Source organism: Aethalodelphis obliquidens, unplaced genomic scaffold, assembly GCF_003676395.1.
Source record: "Aethalodelphis obliquidens isolate GAN/ISIS:26980383/991018 unplaced genomic scaffold, ASM367639v1 scaffold26, whole genome shotgun sequence".
Lineage (NCBI taxonomy): Eukaryota > Metazoa > Chordata > Mammalia > Artiodactyla > Delphinidae > Aethalodelphis > Aethalodelphis obliquidens.
The window spans coordinates 10,623,890-10,645,926 of NW_020837970.1; the positions used below are offsets into that span (position 1 = coordinate 10,623,890).

Sequence of the window (22,037 nt, forward strand, 5' to 3'; positions counted from 1 at the left end):
AGTAAAATATAAATAAAATATATTTACATATTTACTTACATACATTTACTTACATAAAATATATTATGTAAGCCTCATGGTAACCACAAAGTAAAAACCTACAGTAAATACACAAAAGATAATGAGAAAGGAATTTAAGCATACCACTAAAGAAAGTCATCAAACCACAAAGGAAGAGAGCAAGAGAAGAAAGGAACAGAGAGGAACTACAAAACAGCCAGAAAACAATTAACAAAATGGCAGTAGGTACATACCTATCAATAATTACTTTAAATGGACTAAATTCTCCAATCAAGAGACAGAGCAGCTGAATGGGCTAAAAAAATAAGACCCATCTATATGCTGCCTACAAGAGACTCACTACAGATATAAGGACACACAGAGTGAAAGTAGAGGGATGGAAAAATATATTCCATGCAAATGGAAACCAAAACAAACCTAGGATAGGTATGTCAGACCAAATGGATTTTAAAACAAAGACTGTAATAAGACACAAAGATGGGCATTATATAATGATAAAGGGGTCAATACAACAAGAGGATGTAACGTTTGTAAATATTTAGGCACCCAATATAGGAGCACCTAACTATATAAAGCAAATATTAACCAACTTAAAGTGAGAAATAGACAGCAATACAATAAATAGTGGAGACTTTAATGCCCCAATTACATCAATGCATAGATCATCCAGACAGAAAATCCATAAGGAAACACTGGCCTTAAATGACACATTAGATCAGACAGACTTAACAGATATATACACAACATTCCATACAAAAGCAACAGAATACACATTCTTCTCAAGTGCACATGGAATATTCCCCAGGTAGATCATATGTAAGGCCACAAAATAAGTCTCTCTTTTTTGGTCATACTGTGTGGCTCATGGGATTTTAGTTCCTAGACCAGAGATTGAATCTGGGTCCTTGGCAGTGAAAGCATGGAGTCCTAACCACTGGACCACTAGGGAATTCCCAAAACAAGTCTTAATAAATTTAAGAAAACTGAAATCATATCAAACATCTTTCCCAGCCATGATGGTATGAAAGTAGAAGTCAACTACAAGAAGAAAATTAGAAAAATGACAAACGTGGAGATGAAAACAACTTGCTACTGAACAACCAGTAGGTCAAAGAAGAAATCAAAAGAGAAATCAAACAGTACCTTCAGACAAATGTAAAGGGAAGTAAAACATACCAAACTTATGCGACACAGCAAAGGCAGAGGGAAGTTCACAGCAATAAATGCTTACCTCAAGAAACAAGAAAAATCTCGAATAAAGAACCGAACTCTACAGCTCAAGGAACTAGAAAAATAACAAATGATATCCAAAGTTACTAAAAGGAAGGAAATAACAAAGATCAGAGCAGAAATAAATGAATTAGAGACAAAAAATACAACAGAAAAGATCAATAAATCTAAGAGCTGATTCTCTGAAAAGATAAACTAAGTTGCCAAACCTTTTGCTATGATTTACCAAGTAAAAAAGAGAGGACTGGGAATTCCCTGGCAGTCCAGTGGTTGGGATTTTGTGCTTCCACTGCAGGGGGCGTGGTTCAATCCCTGGTTGGGGAACTAAGATCCCACATGCCATGTGGCATGGCCAAATAAATAAGTAAAATCACGTATTAAAAACTATTTTAAAAAAGGACTCAAATAGATAAAATCAGAAATGAAAGAGGAGACATTACAACTGATAACCACAGATATACAAAGGATCATAAGAGACCACTAGGAACAATTACATGCCAACAAATTGGACAATATAGAAGAAATGGATAAATTCCTAGAAACATACAACCTACCAAGACTGAATCATGAAGAAACAGGAAATGTGAACAGACTGATTACTAGTAAGGAAATTGGACCAGTAATCAAAGCCTCCCAACAAACAGTAGTCCAGGACCAGACAGCTTCACTGGTGAATGCAACCAAACATTCAAAGAAGAATACAATCCTTCTCAAACTCTTCCAATAAACAGAAGAGGAGGGAACACTTCCAAACGCATAAGGCCAGCATTACCTGATACCAAAGTCAGACAAGGACACCACAAAAAAAGAAAGTTACAGGCCGGTATCACTGATGAACATAAACACAGAAAACCTCAAAAAAATATTAGCACACCCAATTCAACAATACATTAAAAGGATCATATACCAATGATCAAGTAGGATTTATTTCAGGGATGCAACAATGGTTCAGCATCTGCAAAGTCGATCGATTTGTTTTACCACATTTACAGAAATGAAGGATAAAAATCATATGATCATGTCTATACATGCAGAAAAAGATTTGAGAAAATTCAACATCCATTTATGCTAAAAACTCTCAAAGTGGGTACAGAGGGAATACACCTCAACATAATAAAGGCCATATATGTCCGGTCACACAGCTAACATCATACTCAATGGTGAAAAGCTGAAATCTTCTAATATCAGGAACAAGACAAGAATGCCCACTTATGTCACTTTTATTCAACATAGTATTGGAAGACCTAGCCAGAGCAGTTAGGCAAGAAAGAAATAAGGGCATTCAAATTAGAAAGGAAGATGTGAAACTGTCACTATTTGCAGATGACATATTATATATAGAAAATGCCAAAGACTCCACCAAAAAAACTGTTAGAATTAAATTCAGTAAAGTTGCAGGATACAAAATCAACGTACAAAAACCTGTTGCATTTCTATATGTTAACAGTGAGCTATCAGAAAGAGAAATTAAGAAAACAATACCATTTACAACCACATCAAAAAGAATAAAATACTTAGAAATAAATCCAACCAAGGATGTAAAAGACGTGTACTTGCATATACATCATTGATATTATGTATAAAATAGACATACTGTATAGCACAGGGAACTCTACCTAATGCACTGTGGTAACCTAAATGGGAGGGAAGTCCAAAAGGGAGGGGATATCTGCATGTGTATGGCTGATTCATTTTGTTGTGCAGTGGAGGCTAGCACAACATTGTAAAGCAACCATACTCCAATAAAAATTAATTAATAGAAAAGACGTGTACTTGGAAAACTACAAGACAGTGATAAAAGAAATTGAAGGTGACACGAACAGATGGAAAGATATAGATATACTGTGCTCACAGATTGGAAGAATCAATGGTTAAAATGACCATAATACCCAAGACAATCTACAGATTCAGTACAATTCCTATGAAAATACCAATGTCATTATTCACAGAACTAGAACAAATAATTCTAAAATTTGTATGGAATCACAAATGACCCCGAATAGCCAAAGCAATCTAGAGAAAAAAAGAACAAAGCTGGAGGTATTATGCTTCCTGATTTCAATCTGTACTACAAAGTTACAGTCACCAAAACAGTATGGTATTGGCACAAACACAGACACATAGATCAATGGAACAGAATAGAGAACCCAGAAATAAACCATGAATACATGGTCAGTTAATTTATGACAAAGGAGCCAAGAATATGCAATGGGGAAAGAACCGTCTCTTCAATAGATGATGTTTGGAAAACCAGACAGCCATATGTAAAAGAATGAAACTGGACCACTATCTTACACACAAATTAACTCAAAATGAGTTAAAGAATTGAATGTAAGACCTGAAACCCTAAAACCCCTAGAAGAAAACATACACAGTAAGTTCCTTGACCTCAGTCCTGGTGATGATTTTCTGGATCTGACTCCAAAAGCAAAGGCAACAAAAACAAAAACAAGTGGGACTACATTAAACTAAAAAGCTTCTGCACAGCAAAGGAAATCATCAACAAAATGAAAAAGCAACCTACTGAATTTGCATCATATATCTGATAAGGGGTTAATATCCAAAATATATAAAACACTTGCACAACTCAATAGCAGAAAAAAACAATCTGATTGCAGTTGACCCTTGAGCAATGAGGGGGTTAGTCCACGTATAATTTATAGTCGACCCTTCATGTCCACAGTTCTTCTGCATCCATGGATTCAACCAACCACAGGCCATGTAGTACTTACTACTAAGTGTGTATTTACTGTAAAATACATGTATTTATATAGTAGTAAATACATGTAGTATTTACTACTAAAAAGTATCTGTATGAGTGGACCTGCATAGTTTAAATCTGTGTTGTTCAGGAGTCAGCTGAAGGGGGCTTCCCTGGTGATGCAGTGGTTAAGAATCCACCTGCCAATGCAGGGGACACGGGTTTGAGCCCTGGTCCGGGAAGATACCACATGCCACAAAGCAGCTAAGCCTGTGCACCACAACTACGGAGCCTGCGCTCTACAGCCCATGAGCCACAACTACTGAGCCCACATGCCACAACTACTGAAGCCTGTGCACCTATAGCCTGTGCTCTGCAACTGCAACAAGAGAAGACACCGCAATGAGAAGCCCGCTCACCACAATGAAGAGTAGACCCTGCTCGCCGCAACTAGAGAAAGCCCGCACACAGCAATGAAGACCCAACACAGCCAAAAATAAATAAATTAAATAATAAATTTTTAAAAAGTCAGCTGAAGGAATGGGCAGAAAATCTGAATAGACATTTTTCCAAAGAAGACATACAGAGGGCCAACAGGTATATGAAAAGATGCTCAACATTATTATCAGGGAAATAAAAATCAAACCCACAGTGAAATACCACCTCACACCTGTAAGAATGGCTGTCATCAAGAAGACAACAAATAACAAGTGTTGAGGAGGATGTAGAGAAAAGGGAACCCTCATACACTGTTAGTGGGGATTGTAAATTGGTGCAGCCACTATGGAAAACAGTATGGAGGTTCCTCAAAAAATTAAAAATAGAACTGCCATATGATCCAGCAATTCCACTTCTGGGTATTTATCCAAAGAAAACAAAAACACTAATTTCAAAAGATACATGCACCCTCATGTTCATTGCAGCATTATTTACAATAGCCGAGATATGGAAACAGCCTAAGTGTCCACTGATGGGTGAATGGGTAAAGAAAATGTGGTACGCACACACACACTCACTCACTCACATGCACAATGGAATATAATTCAGCCTTGAGAAAGAATGAAATCTTGGGACTTCCCTGGTGGCGCAGTGGTTATGAATCCGCCTGCCAATGTAGGGGACACGGGTTCGATCCCTGGTCTCAGAAGATTCCCACATGCTGCGAACCAGCTAAGCCCATGTACCACAACTACTGAGCCTGTGCTCTAGAGCCTGAGAGCCACAACTACTGAGCCCACGTGCTGCAACTACTGAAGCCTGCGCGCCTAGAGCCCATGCTCCACAAGAGAAGCCGCTACAACGAGAAACCCACGCACCACAACGAAGAGTAGCCCCCGCTCACCACAACTAGAGAAAAGCCCGCGTGCAGCAATGAAGACCGAATGGAGCCAAAAAGAAAAAAAGAAAAAGAATGAAATCTTGCCATTTGGGACAACATGGATGTATCTTGAGGGCATTGTGCTAAGTGAAATAAGTCAGACAGAGAAAGACAAATACCATATGATCTCACTTATGTATGGAATCTAAAAAACAAGCTCATAGATAAAGAGAACAGATTGATGGGTGCCAGAATCGGGGTGGAGGGTGGGTAAAATGGGTCAAAAGGTACAAACTTGCACTCATAAAGTCACAGGGATGTAATGTATAGCATGCTAACTATAGTTTATACTGTATTGCATATTTGGAAGTCACTAAGAGGGTAAATCTTAAAAGTTCTCATCAGAAGAAAAAAATTTGAAACATATATGGTGACTAAAGGTAACCAGATTTATTGTGATCATTTTACATATATACAAATATTGAATCATTATATTATACAACTGAAGCTAATATAATATGTTATGCTTTATAAAGTATGCTTAAAAAAAGAAAAGAGTACATGGGCCTCTGGCTACATGCTGGCCTGTGTAGAACCCGGCCCACATCTAATCCCTGCTAGACCTTGCCCCACTAACTCCCCTGAACGGGGTCTTTCTCACACTCCCTCTAGTGCCAAGGCTGAATATGACTTGAAGACTCCGAGCACAGCGAGAGTGTTGCCTTTCCTTATATGCTAGGTCTGTGCTTGCAACCCAACTTCTCAAACCAAACAGTATATTGTTTAAAGATGCATAAATGCATATATATGGAACATAAAGACAAGCCAAGAAATGATTAAACGGAGGTCAGGATAATGACTACTTCTGGGGTTGGGGGAGGGTTGACTGGGATGAGGCACTCAGGAAGCTCTTAACAGGGCTGCCACACAGGCCGCCCCCTGAACAACTCTAGGGGATGCCATTCACGTAAACTCTGGCTTCTCAAGTACTAGAGTCCATTTCCTTACTGGAGTGGTGAGTACACAGGCATTCATATTTCTCTAAAAAAATAATGTATTTATTCTCACAGAACAATACATACATTTTATTGATACATGGACTTCTGAATATATTACTAATTTTGCCAAGCTTTGGCAAACTGTTTCTATAAAGGGCCAGATGGTAATGTTTTTAGGCTTTACAGCAAATAAGGTCTACGTCACAGCTGCTCCGTTCTGCTGTTGTAGTGTAAAAGTGGCCACAGAGTATATAAATGAGCGGGTGTGGTTATGTTCCAAACTTTATTTACAAAACCAGGTGGCTGGATTTAGCTTGGGGCCAAAGTTTACCGAATCCCAGATTACACAGTTAAATCTTTAAAAGAAAAAAATATAGCTGTGGTTTATCTAGGGGATTCTGAGCAGTGTGTGAAGCAAAGGATTCACTGGAGATATATAATAGGAAGGTCAATAATGCAGCCTTCTGTAATGTATGTTTATTAAGTTATGACTGAAAATGTTTGAGGTAAACTTGACATTTTTATGAACTTGGGGCTTTGTCCTTTGTTATGTAAGATACTGAGAGAAAATTGCTCTTTGAACCTTGATTTCATTAGGGAACCATTTTTATCAGAATTATCCAGATTAATTCTTTTACTAATAATGGTAAACCCAACTACAGTAATACCATCTGTCATGAATTGATCATCATCAGATTATTAGACATGATCCCAGGCACAGTATACATGTTATTTCTCTTCCTCACAACAGTCCTTCAATGTAGACTTTTTTTTTTTGGTCTCCATTTTGCAACTGAGAAAGGCTGACTCTTCTAAGGTCATATAGCTAATAAAGCTGAGATTTGAACCTGAGTTGTTCAGCTTCGAAGTTCATAGTCTTTTCTTCCTACAGTACACTGCCTCTATAAAAGACATCCTGTTTTAATGCTGCCCAAATCAATTTGGTTTTAGATTGTCTTCGCAGTTTTACCGACTTAGAAGAACTTGATGAGACAGAGTTATATATGTGCCACAAGTGCAAGAAGAAACAAAAGTCCACTAAAAAGTTTTGGATTCAGAAACTACCCAAGGTAAGTGTTGAGTTTCAAATTATAATGCAATTTTGAGGGAAAAAATGCTTATGATTGACTGGAAGGCAAATTATTTTTCTAACTTTATACTTATATAAGCTGTTCTGCATTGGTCTCTAAGGGTTTCAGTAAAACTAAATACACCCTTTAAGAATTCATAAGTAAATATGTCCTAATCACTATTTACAATGTGTGGAGGGTTTTTTTTCCCCCACCATGCCCCTAACAAGCACTTCTCTGACACCATGGGCGTCCTACAATTGAACTCAGTTCTAACACTATCTACCCAGAGTTAGAATCAGATTCCACACGGTAAGGGCGCAGTCCCACAAGATCACCCTCCCCATCAGACACCAGTCACAAGCCCAGGTTGTTACTTTGTGCATTATGCTTCTCAACTACAAACTACAGACTGAGGGTTCCTGTGACCCTTTCCCTGGACTTCAGACACCAGTCGCAAGTCCACATTGTTACCCCTCCTTGTGACCGACTAGTTATAAATCAGAGGTTCCCATGACCCCCTCCTTGGGTTCTATTAATTTGCTAGAGCAGCTCACAGAACGCAGGAAACCCGTTTGCTCACTAGATTACCAATTTATGACAAAGGATGTTAAAGGATACAAATCAACAACCAGATGAAGAGATACAAAGGGTAAAGTCCTGAACAAAGGAGCTTCTGTCCTCATGGAGTTTGGGGCCCAGCATGGTGGCACGTGGAAGAGCTCTGGTTCCCCAGCCTAGAAGCTCTCCAAACCCTTTGCTTTGGGGCTTCATTACACAGGCTGACTGATTAAATCACTGGCCACTGCTGATCATTCAAACTCCAGTCCCTCTCCCCTTTTGGGGGTCGGGGGGGTGGGACTGAAAGCTTCAACTCTCTCCTCTCTTGATTTTTTGGTTCTTTTGGCAACGAGCGCCCATACCTCATTAACATAAAAAGACACCTTCATGGCTCTCCTCACTTAGAAAATTTCAAGGCTTTTAGAAGCTCTGTGCCAGGAAAGGAGACAAAGACTAAAAACATACTGTTATAAATCACAGTACCACAATAAGGTATTCATGGAAGAAACTAATATCAAGAATCCAAAGAAAAGCTGGTAGGCCACCTAAAATATTATTTCAGAGACATTAGTACCAAGTAGCTAATTTTGATTGAAAGGTAAATTGTTTATAATTTTTGTCTTTATCTCTCATCCAGGTGCTATGCTTACATTTGAAAAGATTTCATTGGACAGCATATTTAAGAAACAAAGTTGATACATATGTAGAATTTCCCCTGAGAGGCCTAGACATGAAATGCTACTTACTAGAGGTAAGGTAATTACCTTTGTTAGCCTGGTGAAAAGATGGCTTTTCGGTAAAATTAAGTCTTCACAAATAGAGGGTAGAGGTCACTGAGGTAGGGAGATGCCGATGTCATTGACCACTGCTCCTAACTCAGTGCTGGGATACCTTCTCCCTTGTTCTGTAGCCTGAGAACAGTGGCCCGGAGAACTGCCTCTATGACCTTGCTGCTGTGGTGGTGCACCATGGTTCCGGGTGAGTATGCCAGCAGGCTTCTCAGGGCTGGGGATACAGAGTGACGACCCACAATTTTGTACCACTCCCGATGACTCTCCCCAGACCCCCTATACTAGATTCAGATTCATTAAAGTGCATGAAGTAGAACCTTCCTTCCATCTTGGTGGGAAAGAATATTCCTGAGGACGTTGCAAAGCATGAAGAGAAGGCACATGAAACCAAAATGGAGAAGGGTTCATTTGAGCCCAGTATTCGGAACCAGTCTGTTGTTCACAAAATCCTGAGTAGTCTTTACTCCAAAGCTGTTGATTTCCTTGGCCAGTTGATATTTAAATGGGGGGAAATGGGGGATTATCTAGAATAACTTTACTTCATGTCATCTACTCTAAAGGTGCATTTCTTATTTTGTTAAATGACACTCTCGACTACTTTTTCCCCCTGAAGGTCTGCATTAGGGTATATACCTTGTTTCTGGTCCGCTTGAGAATATGGCAGTTTTACCTTCAGACTTGGCAAACCGCAACCCATGTTGAAAATCCTTTTCCCTCTGAACTTTGTAGACATTGCTCCACTGACTTCACCGTTCATAGTTATAAGTGACAAGTCCACTACGTGTCTGATTCTCATTTGTTTGTTTTTTCCTTTGGACTTGAGAAATTACATCAGATGCATTTCTCTTTGGTAGTTGACAGGGGCACTCTTAAGTCTGATGTCTTCAGCTCATGGAAATGTAAGGGTTTTTTCTAGCAGTTTATGAAGGTCTCTATTCTATCTACAGGCTTTCTCCTACTCAGGAGGACTGACTCTGGGGTTCCATGTGTGAGTGGGTGGGTCATGCTGAGAGAGAAAAGCCTTTGATGGCCAAAGTAGGAGGGAAAGTGCTTCCCTGGAGGCAGATTTCTGTCTTATGCTCAGGTTTCCTCTAAGACTTTCTGGTCCTCAGTTTTCCATGTTTCCATAGGCTTTGACCTCTGCTTGTTAGGTTGAGAGCTCCTTCACTGTTTGGTTTCTCTGTTAATCCAGTACCATGTAAACACTGCTTTGTGTGTCCTAAAAAATCCTCAATTTCTGGTCAGTCCATGGCACTCTTCCCTGTTTTCCAGTGTCAATATATTCCTTGTCATTTCAATGAGTTTTGAGAAGATAAACACATGAGCCCAAGCAACTATCTTAAATTACAGGCCTCTAGGATTTATTCTCTAATTACAGTACTTATTAAAATTTATTGTCTACCTGATAATTTATATGGTTGCATAGATTCTTTTGTGATTTCTGTAGCCTTTTTCTTTGATCATCTGACCTTTCCTTACAGGGTCGGTTCTGGACATTACACAGCATATGCAACTCACGAAGGTCGCTGGTTCCATTTCAATGACAGTACTGTAACACTGACTGATGAAGACACCGTTGTGAAGGCCAAGGCCTACATCCTTTTTTATGTGGAACGCCAGGCCAAAGCTGGGTCGGATAAACTTTAATACCTCCTCCAAATCATTATTCGTCAACTATACCGGACAAACATTTCCAATTTTCCATAAATACTTGATCCAAGATTTAATTTCATTATGCACTTTTCAGTTTCCTATTTTGGGTTTAGTTTTATTTTGTCAATGGTAGTGACTTATTGAACATGGGCACCAACTAATTTTTTTTTTTAGTTCTACCAGAAAACCTCAGCAGATATTTTGATTTGCTGCTTTAGTTGTAATAATTCAGTTTTTATATGTAGTTTCAAGAACTTAGTTCTATTTGACTTTTTTATATTAATGTTCAATTCTCACTTTGAGGCACATTTACATCAATGCATTGTTACTCTCACATGCTGAAAGGAAGATACGTTCCTGATTGTGAAGAGCAACGTAACCACCTGCTGCCTTCTCACAGCTGTAACGGAGATCAGGTTGGCTCAAAATCAGGGATCATGTGTGCACGTAATTTGTGGCCCACAAGATTTCAGTGACTGCTCAGTAATCATTCTCTTTGCTTGTAAAAGATAACTGAAAGGGCATCATTAAGTAGACCAGGTAATTGCTGCTCTTCGTATCTCTCAGAGCTGCACTAACTAAATTTGTTGGTTCAGTTGTAACTATGTTGCAAATTCAAGAATTACCTTTTTTTTTTTTTTGATTTTGGGGTATTTTCATGGAGATAGGAGTACTGAAAACTCCCAGGAAGGCCAAATACACTTAAGTGTTTAAAAAATTCCATGACTCGGCTACATGTTATCCAGGTGTTATTTATCCACTGCCATGAAACCATAGCTTCTGTTCGCCTTTTAGAGTCAGCACCTAATTCCCTGTTAGTTGTAGCACCGGGATTAACTGCATGTCCACTGTAGTCTTACTTCTTACTTGGTCACCTGAGGTTGAGATGCTACCCTCCAGAGTTGATTCTGACCATCACCTAAACGTCGGGTAATACTGTGGGGTCTGCTTCCACAGAAGGAAACGAAAGTCTTTACTAGTCTAAGTTTTAACAATTCTCATTGGCCCATCCTCATAGCAGAGCAATTGAAAATATTTTCACTTTGAATAAGTAGAGTTTCTGTTGTTGAGGTTAGTAGTCTGTTTTAAAATTTTCAAGAAAAGGGCTTCCCTGGTGGCGCAGTGGTTGAGAGTCTGCCGATGCAGGGGACGCGGGTTCGTGCCCTGGTCCGGGAAGATCCCCCATGCCGTGGAGCGGCTGGGCCCGTGAGCCATGGCCGCTGAGCCTGCGCGTCCGGCGCCTGTGCTCCGCAACGGGAGACGCCACAACAGTGAGAGGCCCGCATACCACCAAAAAAAAAACAAAAACAAAAAAAAACAAAAAAATAGGCACCAGCACTATTTAGATTTAACTCAAACTGAAATCTCGAACCAGAATCCCATCTAATGAAGGTAACTGTGCTTTCTGCAAGCGCTCCAAGCCAGCCTGTGGATCTTGGGGTGCTGGTGGCATGATGTGCAAAGTAATGAGAGAAAAGGAAGGAGCTCCAGCTAGGCCTGTGGGATAGGACCAGGCACATTTTCATGTTCATTTCTTGTCCCAGTCATTATTTTCTCCCTTCCCGATTCTCTACAAGTTGTTACAAGGGGCAGAATGTATTTCATGTTAAGCCAGCCAACCAGACTTTTTGCTATTCTTGTTTTTCTGTTAAAAGAAAAAAAATAGTCCAGATAATTTCTTAAGTGTATGAATGTAAAAGAAAGCTGGGTGGCTCTCCTCCTAGGTTGGATGTTTGCAGTTGCAGGAGCAGATGTGCTCTATTTCCACTTTAATATTAGCTGGGTAAATCCCACATTTTCTCAGAGCAGAGCACATCTGCTATATACTTTAACTAGAAGCAAATTACAATTATGTTTAAACTTATACTGTCCAATACAGCAGTCACTGGCTACATATGGTTAGTTAAATGTTAATTAAAAATAAATTAAGAATTCAGTTCTCCAGTCACACTGGCCACATTTCAAATGCTCAGCAGCCACACGTGGCACAGGACCGCCCAGGTCTGGGACAGTTCCACCGTGTGAACCCTCTCAACAGCACTGGTCTGCACTTTCACTCCAGAGAGAAAAGCTCTGCCATCGTGTTTAAGTCTTAACAACTTAGAGTGCCTAGAATTAAGAGGGAAACATGTATTTAAAACAGTTCACAATGTTAAATCACACAGGTCGAGCCATGTGAAATTCTATTGGACTGTTTTTGATCTACAAAAATGACAGTTTCACATAATTTGATCTACTATATCAGTGCATTAACACCACATGTCATTGAACTTGAAACGTGCATCTCCTCTGATCTCGCTCCTATGAATCCAGGCTCTTTTGTTTAGAAGGTACACAGCTGTAACTTCTAACATTTGCACTTACATCATTAGTCTCTGGACAGGCAGCAGTTGTAACTCCAGCAAGAAAGCCTCGGGCAGTGTTGATGGAGGAAAGTGGCCTTTATACCGCATGGAACTTAACAACAGACTAGACTACTTTGTTGGGGAAGGTGGTCCTCACACAGGCAACACCGTTGGCTTAGGAAATGAACGCATCTCCTCTCTGAATTCCGTAGTGTTTTTATTTCTTGATTTTACTCCAGCAGACACGTCTGAAGGGTATCATGAAGGGTCTTTGGAGAAGTGACTGGACCCGTGTGAACTGTCCACTTGAACCCCAGCGATGTAAATGTGCCTCTCTGTATTTTGACATTTTTAACTGTGCAGCTGTATCACGCCTATTTCAAAAGCTCTTCGTGCTCTTCGGGGCTCTCCCCTCGTGCCGTGTTGTCTCTAGCGTGTTTGTGGCTTCTCGCTCAGAGAGCAGTGCTGAGGCAGGGCCTCACGCCGAGTCACAGGGCTCCTCGGAACAAGAAAACTTTCTCAGAAGTCCTCCCACACAGGTGGGTGACAGAAACAGTTTGTGGCAACACAAATCTCTCTCCATGGTGGAGAAACTTTTGCTTATCCACTGTATTCTACTCAGTGTCTAGTGATGACAAATGTAATAGAATAAAACCAGTAAAGTATATGGGCCCTGGTTAAGTGTTAAATGTGTATCTCACCTGTGGAACCTGCTCAGCAGCTTGGTTTCCGGGCTTGGGGGCATATTTATTTCTTACAGCCAAACCTCTTCTTCATTGGTTTAGTGTATGTACATAAGTCTATTTAGATATACTTATCCCACTTCCACCTCCACCGTCCCCTAAACTTTCTCACATCCCCCCTGTTGCTGAAGTGGCCTCTTCACACAGGCCCTGGAGGAGCTCCTGAGCAAAGTCTGTTCCTGCATCCAGGGCATGGGTCCCACGGGATGAGCGTATGGCCGCAGGAAGGTGCCCATAGCACAGGAAGGGGTGGGCGTGGGTGGCGTCATGCTGTGGTCCAAGGTCTGTGCATCGCCTCACTGGGTGCAGTACCTTCCCCCTCAGGTCTGTGAAGGACTCCAGACTGCCCTCTGTGAGTGATGGTTGTGTGTGACGTAATCATTTCCACTAAAACCTAGTCTGTGTGATGCTGAGAGGATTAACTGTGCAAGTGACTGATTTCATTTAAGTTGTAATCACATCCCTTTTCTGCTTCACCAACCTGAACTGTTTTATGGAAAGTATCATTAAAGATCTGGTCTCTTTCCTTTTGACTATTATTTCTGAACACCTTTCAGTGGAGCATAGTAAGTGATGATGTACTTAGCTCAAGCTACAGGCCGTTAGAGTCAGTCAACAGGTAGTAGTGGGTTTTTACAGACCCCTCGCCATCTGGGGCTGCTGGTGCACATGGGCCCCGACGGAGTGACCTGGAGGGGCAGGGGAGGGGGGTGGTGGGAGAGAGCCTCTAGTGCCTGCGTTCAGGTCCTGAGGGAGAGCTCGCCCGCAGTGAGTGACTTCATCCTGTCTTTCCCTGTGACACTGATTTTATAAAAACGAGGCCCAACTTGACTCCTTTGGAGCCAGACTCGATTCTGAGGAACTAGGTTTGGGGCTCCGAGCAAAGGATCGCCTTTTAAAGCCAAACAGGCAAACAAGTGCCATTGTTAAAAAATAAATATTCTGCTTTACACCCCTCTCTGCCCCCATGTCCCCTGCAAACAAGCAAAAAAATCAAGACCCACCCTGTGTCCACACCCATCGTTTTTCTGTGTTACTTATTTGCCTGTTTCTATCAGTCTTCTGAAACTGAAGACAAAGGCGCCTGCAGCCCAAATGGTTTTGCCTCCAGTTCCCATGTCACACGTCTCCTTTTGGCAGCTGTGCTGGTCAGAGGCCATAGCGGCTACTGCTGCAGCCCCGGAGCTGAGCTCCACAGGGTGGAAAGGGAGGAGCTGGGAGGAGCTGCTGCTACAACCCCCAGGCCGCAAGCCAGATCCCTCCCTGCAGGCAGGCAGGCACAGGGACCCACCCTGCATTCTGGGGTGCTCCCTACAACCCCGCGGGACGAGCAGCGAAGAGGCCAGGCTCTGAACGTTCACCCTGCCCACCTTTTGCTGTTCGAACAGAGCTGCGGGAATGCAGCTTGGAAGCCACGAGGAACCACAATGACCCTCCCCTGTGGCCAGCACACTTAACACGGCTCTGCCTTTTAGGAAGGTGAAAGAACCAACTACTTCCAGGAATCAGCCCTCTAAAAAGTACTGGTTTGGAAAGGATTTGGGAGTGAAAGTGGAGATAATAAGGCTTTCTAGTAAATCCACCTCTGGTGCAGCAGTACCGTTTCAGTGGGTGAGTGTAGCTAGAGCCCAAACAGGGACTCTGGCTGTCAGCTTTAATTTGAACAATTAAAATGATTAGCTTGAAATATGAGCAGCTCCTAGTTAACCTTTCCTTGAGAAACACATCTTCCTTTTGGCTGTTTATTGGTTCATGTTTTTTTTTTAGGGAAAGTCACCCCTTCCACTTTACCTTGGCAGTGGCCGGGTACCTGAGGCACAGGGGACCACTGAGACCGGCTCCTCAGAGCCAGGGTGCTGGCTAGAATGCCTGCTTTCTCCTCTAGGCTGCACTCTGCTTTTATAGGCAAAGCTGCACCAGGTCTGATCGAGCCTTAGTTCCCGAAGAGGGTCCGCCATATGTGCCTCATCTGTGTTACTCCACGCAAGCGGAAACAAAGTATTCCCATTCCTTCCCATTCTAATTATGTGGGAAAAGGGACAAAGGTAACCACTGAGGTGGTGTTCCCTGGTCCAGCAGAGGAAAAATGGTTCCTCATCTCACTACTGTAGCCCACAAACCAACCAACCAACCGGTACACAGAGCTAGGAGTTCACAGGAGGGGAAATGCGGTAGGGTCTGGTGAATGATTGGGAGTGAAGCAGTATTAGAAAATGGATCCATGGACTGAGAAATCTCAGTTACTTTAGGATAGGAAGGGAGAACTTAATGAACAACCTCCAGGCAACCTGCCTAGCAGCTTAATTCCAGGAACTAAAAGCATCCCTCACAAGGAGGATGGTGTGTGGCAGGCTTAAAGGGCAAAAGAGTAAAATACTTCAACTTAAAATTGTTTCAAGCAGTTTTGTATTAAGAGCTACCTCATCCATCCTGACATTTGGGGAAATACAGACTAGATACAGCGGGACACATATCTGGAAAAATGTAAAGCCAAGTAAACAAGTTTAAAACGTGACACACACAGAAGAACCTTGGAGAGATAAGCTACTTAAGACAAATCTTTTATGGAAAAGCTCAGGGTAAAAATACAGCCAACTGGGAGACCAAAGAAATCCCTGCGCCTGGAGGAGAGCAGCAGGATTTGAAGGCAGCTCAGCCTGGAAACCATCACTACTGAACAAAGTGACAGAGGAAAGCTTCTGCTTACACCTCTGAGCACAAAACCGTCCCCCTTAGCTCTTCATAGACAGCAGTCTTCTTCCTACTAAGAGGAGAGCAAAAGACTCATACTGATGTCCTAGGAAACAAAAACAGATCCTATGTACAATTAGAGTCCCTCCCAGTGAGTAGAGACTGCAAGCCCAGACAGAGGTGGTCCAGCCAGCACCACAGATGAAAATGCCAAAAGAGCTCTCCGCCTAACACCACGGTCAGCTAAAAGGAAAGAAATCCCTTTTAGGGAAGCTATTTAATTTCAATATGCTGCTTTTCTGCCAGGATTTTCAATTCCTCGGAACATAAGCCGAGCCACGGACTGCTGCACGTGTGTCTGGGTCTGGGCTTCCCCGCCTCTTCAGAGCAGCAGCACCAGTTGTTGGCCAAAAATAAACACCATTCCTCAACCATATATGTCCACCGGCCCGGAGCTGGGGAGGAGGAGCAGGAGGTAGGTCAGGACCCCGGGCTCCAGCCACACTCCGTGGCTGCCGTGCACCATGCACATCACCCAGCTCAACCGCGAGTGCCTGCTACACCTCTTCTCCTTTCTGGACAAGGACAGCAGGAAGAACCTTGCCAGGACCTGCCCCCAGCTCCAGGACGTGTTTGAGGACCCCGCGCTGTGGCCCCTGCTGCACTTCCGTTCCCTCACAGAACTCAAGAAGGACAACTTCCTCCTGAGCCCGGCGCTCAGGAGCCTCTCCATCTGCTGGCACTCCAGCCGCGTGCAGGTGTGCAGCATCGAGGACTGGCTCAAGAGCGCCCTCCAGAGGAGCATCTGCAGCCGGCACGAGAGCCTAGTCAGTGATTTCCTCCTCCAGGTGTGCGACAGGTAGGCCGCCTCTGAGCAGCGCTGGCATCCAGAGCTCTGGGAGGCTTCCGGGGGTCAGGCAAGAGCCAATTACAAGAGCAAGACGGCTTTGCTTCGGGGAGCCTCAGACTAGGCCCAAGGCTTAGACCCTCCAGGCCTGCCCACTGCGCAGTCCCCAGAAGATGGATAAAATCCTGGGGGAAACGGGCACCAATCCTCCTCTTAGCCTCACGGGTCTTGGAGCTGCTTCGGCAAAGAGGACAAACTTGGCTTCAGCTGTCCCTGTGTTTCAGGCGGCTGTCTTCCCTGGCAGCCGTTAAGTGCTGGGTAGGTCCAGCTGGGCCTTCATTTTCAAGGTCAGGCTCCAGGAAGAGGTTTCTAGATTCAGCAATCAGCTCACCCCTACGATTTGCCCCTAGCAAGCAAACCCCAAGACCTGTGAAATGTGGCTGAGGAAGGAGAGTTAGGGTGCTCAGCCCTGGGTTAGCTGACCAAGCCAGGCTCCAGAAGTAGGGGTGGTGATAATGGTTTCCTTATTAGAAACTCACTAATCCTCACGGTACCTGAAGGAGAGAGTGTTTTAGCCTAAGTTTCAAATGAGCAAACCGGAACTCGTGACAGGTTGTGTGACTTGCCCCGGTCTAGGATTGCCGGATATTAGCAAATAAAAACTCAAAAGGCCCAGAGAAATTTGAATTTCAGATAGATGGAATAATTTTTTTGGTGCCTGTCCCAAATACATCCTGTATTTGACCTGTCAACCCCACAGAGGCTTAGCCATGGGTTAGACTCCCTTCACAGTCACAGCCTCCTGCCTAGAGCAGTCCATGCAAGAACAGACTCTCACTGAGACTTTACCAGTCCTGTCCTAGCCTTTGAGGAAAGACACCCCCTTGTTTACTAACTACGTTCAGTCAGCTTGCTGCCACCCAAGTCTAACAGCTGCTATATTCTCTGGCAGCCCAACAAGGAATGGGAGGAAATAGTGTAGTGGCCTCGCCCCCCCCCCCTTTTTTTTTTTTAAGGCAAGAGAAGAAAACAGAAGATGGACTTGGGGCTGGTCCCTGATGGGACCATGACATTTTGATGAGTTTAACAAGGCCCAGAAATCAGACTGGAGGGCGATATGTATGGGGTGAAAAGCTTGCCCTGGATCTGCTGCATTCTTGTTGTAGGGGAACCAGGTTTAATCCCCCAAACCAGCATGGTGTGGACTGGACCTCCAAGGCCACTGTCTAGGTATGGCAAGGGTCCCCAGTGTCACCAAAAAAGCAAAGGGCTCGGGGCTGAGTCCCCCAGTTCTGCTACTGTCCAACCATGTGACCCCAGCCCAAATATTTAAACACTTTCAACCTCATTTGTTTATCTGTAAAATGGGATAAACTACCTTCTCTCACATGCTGAAAGGATTAAATGACACAGCAGCACCGGCACATAGTAGGTATCGATAAGTATGCAAGAAATCTACACCTGGCAGTCAGCTGGGGAGAGGGGTTGTGAGAGGAAAGCTGAGGATGGCTGGGCAGGGAGGGAGCTGGGTTTTTCTTTCTCTGGTTTCTTCCTGCATCAGGATTATTTTAAAGGTTCTTACAGGAAGGGATCATTTAACAGCCCTGGGGCTTAAACCCCTACCTAATCCTTACCACCACCTTGAAAGTAACAGTTTCTCTGCCTGACAGATGAGGAGGTGGCCCAGCAAGGTTCGGACATTTGTCCTGGGTCACACAGCAAATATGTCACAGGCAAGTCACTTGAGCTCCCTGAGCCAGTTTCCTCATTCATGAAATTGGGGGTGGAAGGTTGACATGAAGACTTAGGAAGTTGTGTGGACTTGGGAAGACAGGATGCACTCGGCGTGTGGATGTGGCCATGACCAGTCTTTTAGTTCCTCGCCTCCTTGCTCAGGAACAAGGGAGCTGAGCTGGCCCAGGCAGGTGCAGTCAAGGGGCAATGGGGGCGGCTGATGGGGAGAGGGAAACCCCCTGTGGCCCGACTCCAGCTCCCTCTGGCTACAGGAAGCCAAGGCCTGCACCGCTGAGACAGGTCCTTCTGGACTGGAAGCGGTCTGGTCCTGCTTGCTCCCAGGAAACATGGGTTATGATGGCCTACAGGAAGGTCCTGTACAGGTTCCAGATACCCCAAATCTCGCTTAATCATCACAGTAGCCCCACTGGTAGGCATTATTCCCTCCCTGCCATCCACTCCCAACACACTCCCCCAGGTAAACTAAGGCTCAGCGAGTGACTTAATCAAGGTCATGGCGCAAATAAGCCAACTTTGCTCAAATCTTTTCCCCCAGCAGTTGCTGGTAAGGTTGGGGCAGAGAGCCCCCCCCCGCCGCCCCCAAAGCTTTCTGGACAAGCTACCTGTATCCCTGATTGTACCCACCTCAGGCCTGGGTCTAGCTACCTCCAGATCCTGGCCTGTGACAGGCTGGCATCCCACTGGAGATGCAGTAACTGTCTCAGTCAACTGAGCTGAAACCAGGGCTCTAGAACTCAGAGCGAATACTCAAGAGGCGTGCCCCGATGGCCTCACGGGTTGGAATGGGCCTGACTCTAAGCCACCCCACAGGAAACCCTTCCTCTCTGCACCGTCCTGCCAGGAGCATCAGGGCCTCAGCTTGAAGCTAGACTGGAGCGGTCCCTCCGCACCGCTTTCCTCACCCCCACCCAAGGCAACAAGTCTGAAAGAACCAAAGAAACTGTAGCCGACCCTCCTTGGAACCAGCATCGCCTATGTCCACAGCAGGGCCGGGGCTTGGGCTCCTGGGACTAAGAGCCCAGGCAGATTAAAGTAAGGTGGGGTGGAGTGGCAGAAAGAACAGGGGACATGGGACAGAAGCCCCGGTTCAGATCCCGGCGTGTCACCGCGGGCAAGTGCCCGAAACTCTCTGGGCCCGTTCCTCCTCTATAAAAAGCGGGAGGGCCTGCCCGGTCTCCCAGAGCTGGCACGGGGACCAACCAGGGAGCTAAGGGGCGTGACCGGGGGCGGCCGCACGCTAGTACGCTAACCGCATCCTCCTCGGCCCCGGCCCATGGTCACCGCGTTCTCTCCACAGGTGCCCCAACCTGGCATCCGTCACGCTGTCGGGCTGCGGCCACGTCACCGACGACTGCCTGGCGCGTCTGCTGCGCTCCTGCCCGCGCCTGCGCGCGCTGCGCCTGGAGAACTGCGCGCGCGTCACCAACCGCACGCTGACGGCCGTGGCGGCGCACGGGCGGGCGCTGCAGACGCTGCACGTGGACTTCTGCCGCAACGTGAGCGCGGCCGGCCTGCGCCGCCTGCGCGCCGCGTGCCCGCGCCTGACTCTGCGCGCCGAACACAGCGCGGCCATGATCCCCGACCAGCTCCCGCGCGGCCTGCGTTCGCCCGGCGCTGCCCTCCGCAAGCAGCTTCTGCGCTAGGCCGGGCGGGCCGTGTCTGGGACACCGGCCCTGGGCCTCAGGGCTGGAGGAGTGGCCTGCATTGAACAACAGTCCCTAGACAGCCGCCACATCCTCAGCCAAGACGGGGATACGAGCGCCTCCCGCACATTACGATTTTATACATTGGCTCAGTGCAAGGTTTGATGGCCAGATGCTTGAAAAACACTCTGGTGTTTCTCACTAAACACCAGCACCCTTCCCTGTCTCCCCTAAGCACCCGGTTCTCCGCCTGGCGCTGCGCGGGAGCCCTTAGCCCATACTCCCCGGCTGAGGTCGCAGTTGGCGGGGGGGGGTCTAAATAACAGCCGTGGGGAGGCGTGGCCGCTCGGAGCTACCCGGGGGCGCGTCTCCGTGCCGCACCAGCGGGAGGAGGAGAGGCACCCCGGGCGCCGGGCGCTACAGAGCCATCGAACGGGTTACCTAGAGGCTTTGCTTCGCGCCGCCCCCCCCCCCCCCCCCCGCCAAGCCCGGTAGCCTTTCATCTGTCAGATGCATTCCTAGCAGTGACTGCAAACGCGACTCTAGAAAATTCGCTTGTTGCTGTGATTCTTTCATAAACTGGATTGTTATCCTTATTTTATACCGTTCTCCCATCATAAAGGGAAACAATCATTGGAAAAACCCAAAGTAAAGACATAAAAGCAGCAGACCTGGTTAAATCCTTGGTTAACGAAGCCATTAAAAGCAATGCAAAGTTAAATTTTTACCTGCTACATTTGCTGAACGTGGGCGCACGCCTGGAGTTCAACTTCAGGGCTTTAGTCACTGGTGCCCCACCTTTAGCCACCAAAGGAAGGGCTCTCAGCCATCCTGCAGCCTCCCGGTTCTAGGTACACGGGGAAAACTTTGGGTAAGTGGGGAAAGGAGGGAGAATGGTGGAGTAATGGGTGATACTCACACCCTGGCTCCTCCCATCACCAGCTGAGTGAGATCAAGGCCCTTTAACCACCTGAGGCCAGGTGTTTCTTCTTTGTGAAAGGGGCTCCTGATGCCTACTCACTGGGCTGCACGCCACAGGCCTGCAAGGCCTGCACTTGTCCAGCTTTAAGACTGAAGAAAGAGCCCAGAGTCAGCAGCAGACACATCAATGGTTTAATGGATGGAGGAATCTTACATGTCTGAAGCAAGGCCCTGGAGTGACGCCCCACTGTGCGCAACTGATGGTGGGCAGGACGAGGTGGCAGTCCTCGCTTGGTGGGGGGGAGGGGAGATTACCGGTTATAGGGGAATTGATGTCAGGTGAGCTCATTAGTTAGGAGGGAAACCAGTGGAATGGCACGCCCCTCACCACCCCTTTGATAAGAACAGCCTCAGCTGGGGCCTGGGACAAGAACAAAGGAAGATCAGTCATGTGTGTAAGGTTTAGGTGAAACAGGCACTGGTCAGGCAGGGGATGTAAAGAGAGCAAGAGAACAGCCATCTTGAGAGGCCTGACCACACACATGGGTTCCTTAATTCGTTGCTCCAATATTGGGGAAACAGCAAGGAAAAAAAGACATTCTCATGGAGCTTATGTTTTACTGGGGGAAGAGACAGTAAGTAATTGGTGTATAAGGAGATAAGTACTGGGGAAAAGGGAAATACAGGGTTAGAGGATATTTGGGAATTGCTGGAAAGGAAAAAGCAACTTAAAAGAGGTCGACCAATGT

General features: G+C 45.2%; 2 protein-coding genes across 5 annotated transcripts in view; both read left to right on the forward strand.

The window, feature by feature from the left end:
* USP3 (ubiquitin specific peptidase 3) overlaps positions 1 to 11,061 on the forward strand; it is a 195,717-nt gene extending 184,656 nt beyond the window's left edge. For all 4 annotated transcript variants that reach the window (XM_027123240.1, XM_027123239.1, XM_027123237.1 and 1 more), the window contains 4 exons: positions 7,220 to 7,338; positions 8,537 to 8,650; positions 8,810 to 8,877; positions 10,172 to 11,061. In XM_027123240.1, coding sequence (XP_026979041.1) covers positions 7,220 to 7,338; positions 8,537 to 8,650; positions 8,810 to 8,877; positions 10,172 to 10,337 — 467 coding nt within the window. In that variant the 3' untranslated portion in view covers positions 10,338 to 11,061. The remainder of the gene's footprint in view (positions 1 to 7,219; positions 7,339 to 8,536; positions 8,651 to 8,809; positions 8,878 to 10,171) is intronic.
* A 536-nt stretch (positions 11,062 to 11,597) lies between these two features.
* On the forward strand, positions 11,598 to 20,717 carry FBXL22 (F-box and leucine rich repeat protein 22). The gene is made up of 2 exons (XM_027123255.1): positions 11,598 to 16,981; positions 20,022 to 20,717. The coding sequence occupies exons 1-2, from the start codon at positions 16,647 to 16,649 to the stop codon at positions 20,365 to 20,367; spliced, it is 681 nt and encodes a 226-aa protein (XP_026979056.1). The 5' UTR covers positions 11,598 to 16,646; the 3' UTR covers positions 20,368 to 20,717.
* The last annotated feature ends 1,320 nt before the right edge of the window (positions 20,718 to 22,037 follow it).

Coding starts and splice junctions, on each gene's coding strand:
- FBXL22 (XM_027123255.1), top strand. CDS start 16,647: ATGCACATCACCCAGCTCAACCGCGAGTGCCTGCTACACCTCTTCTCC. Junction 16,982..20,021: donor CTCCTCCAGGTGTGCGACAG/GTAGGCCGCCTC, acceptor TTCTCTCCACAG/GTGCCCCAACCTGGCATCCG.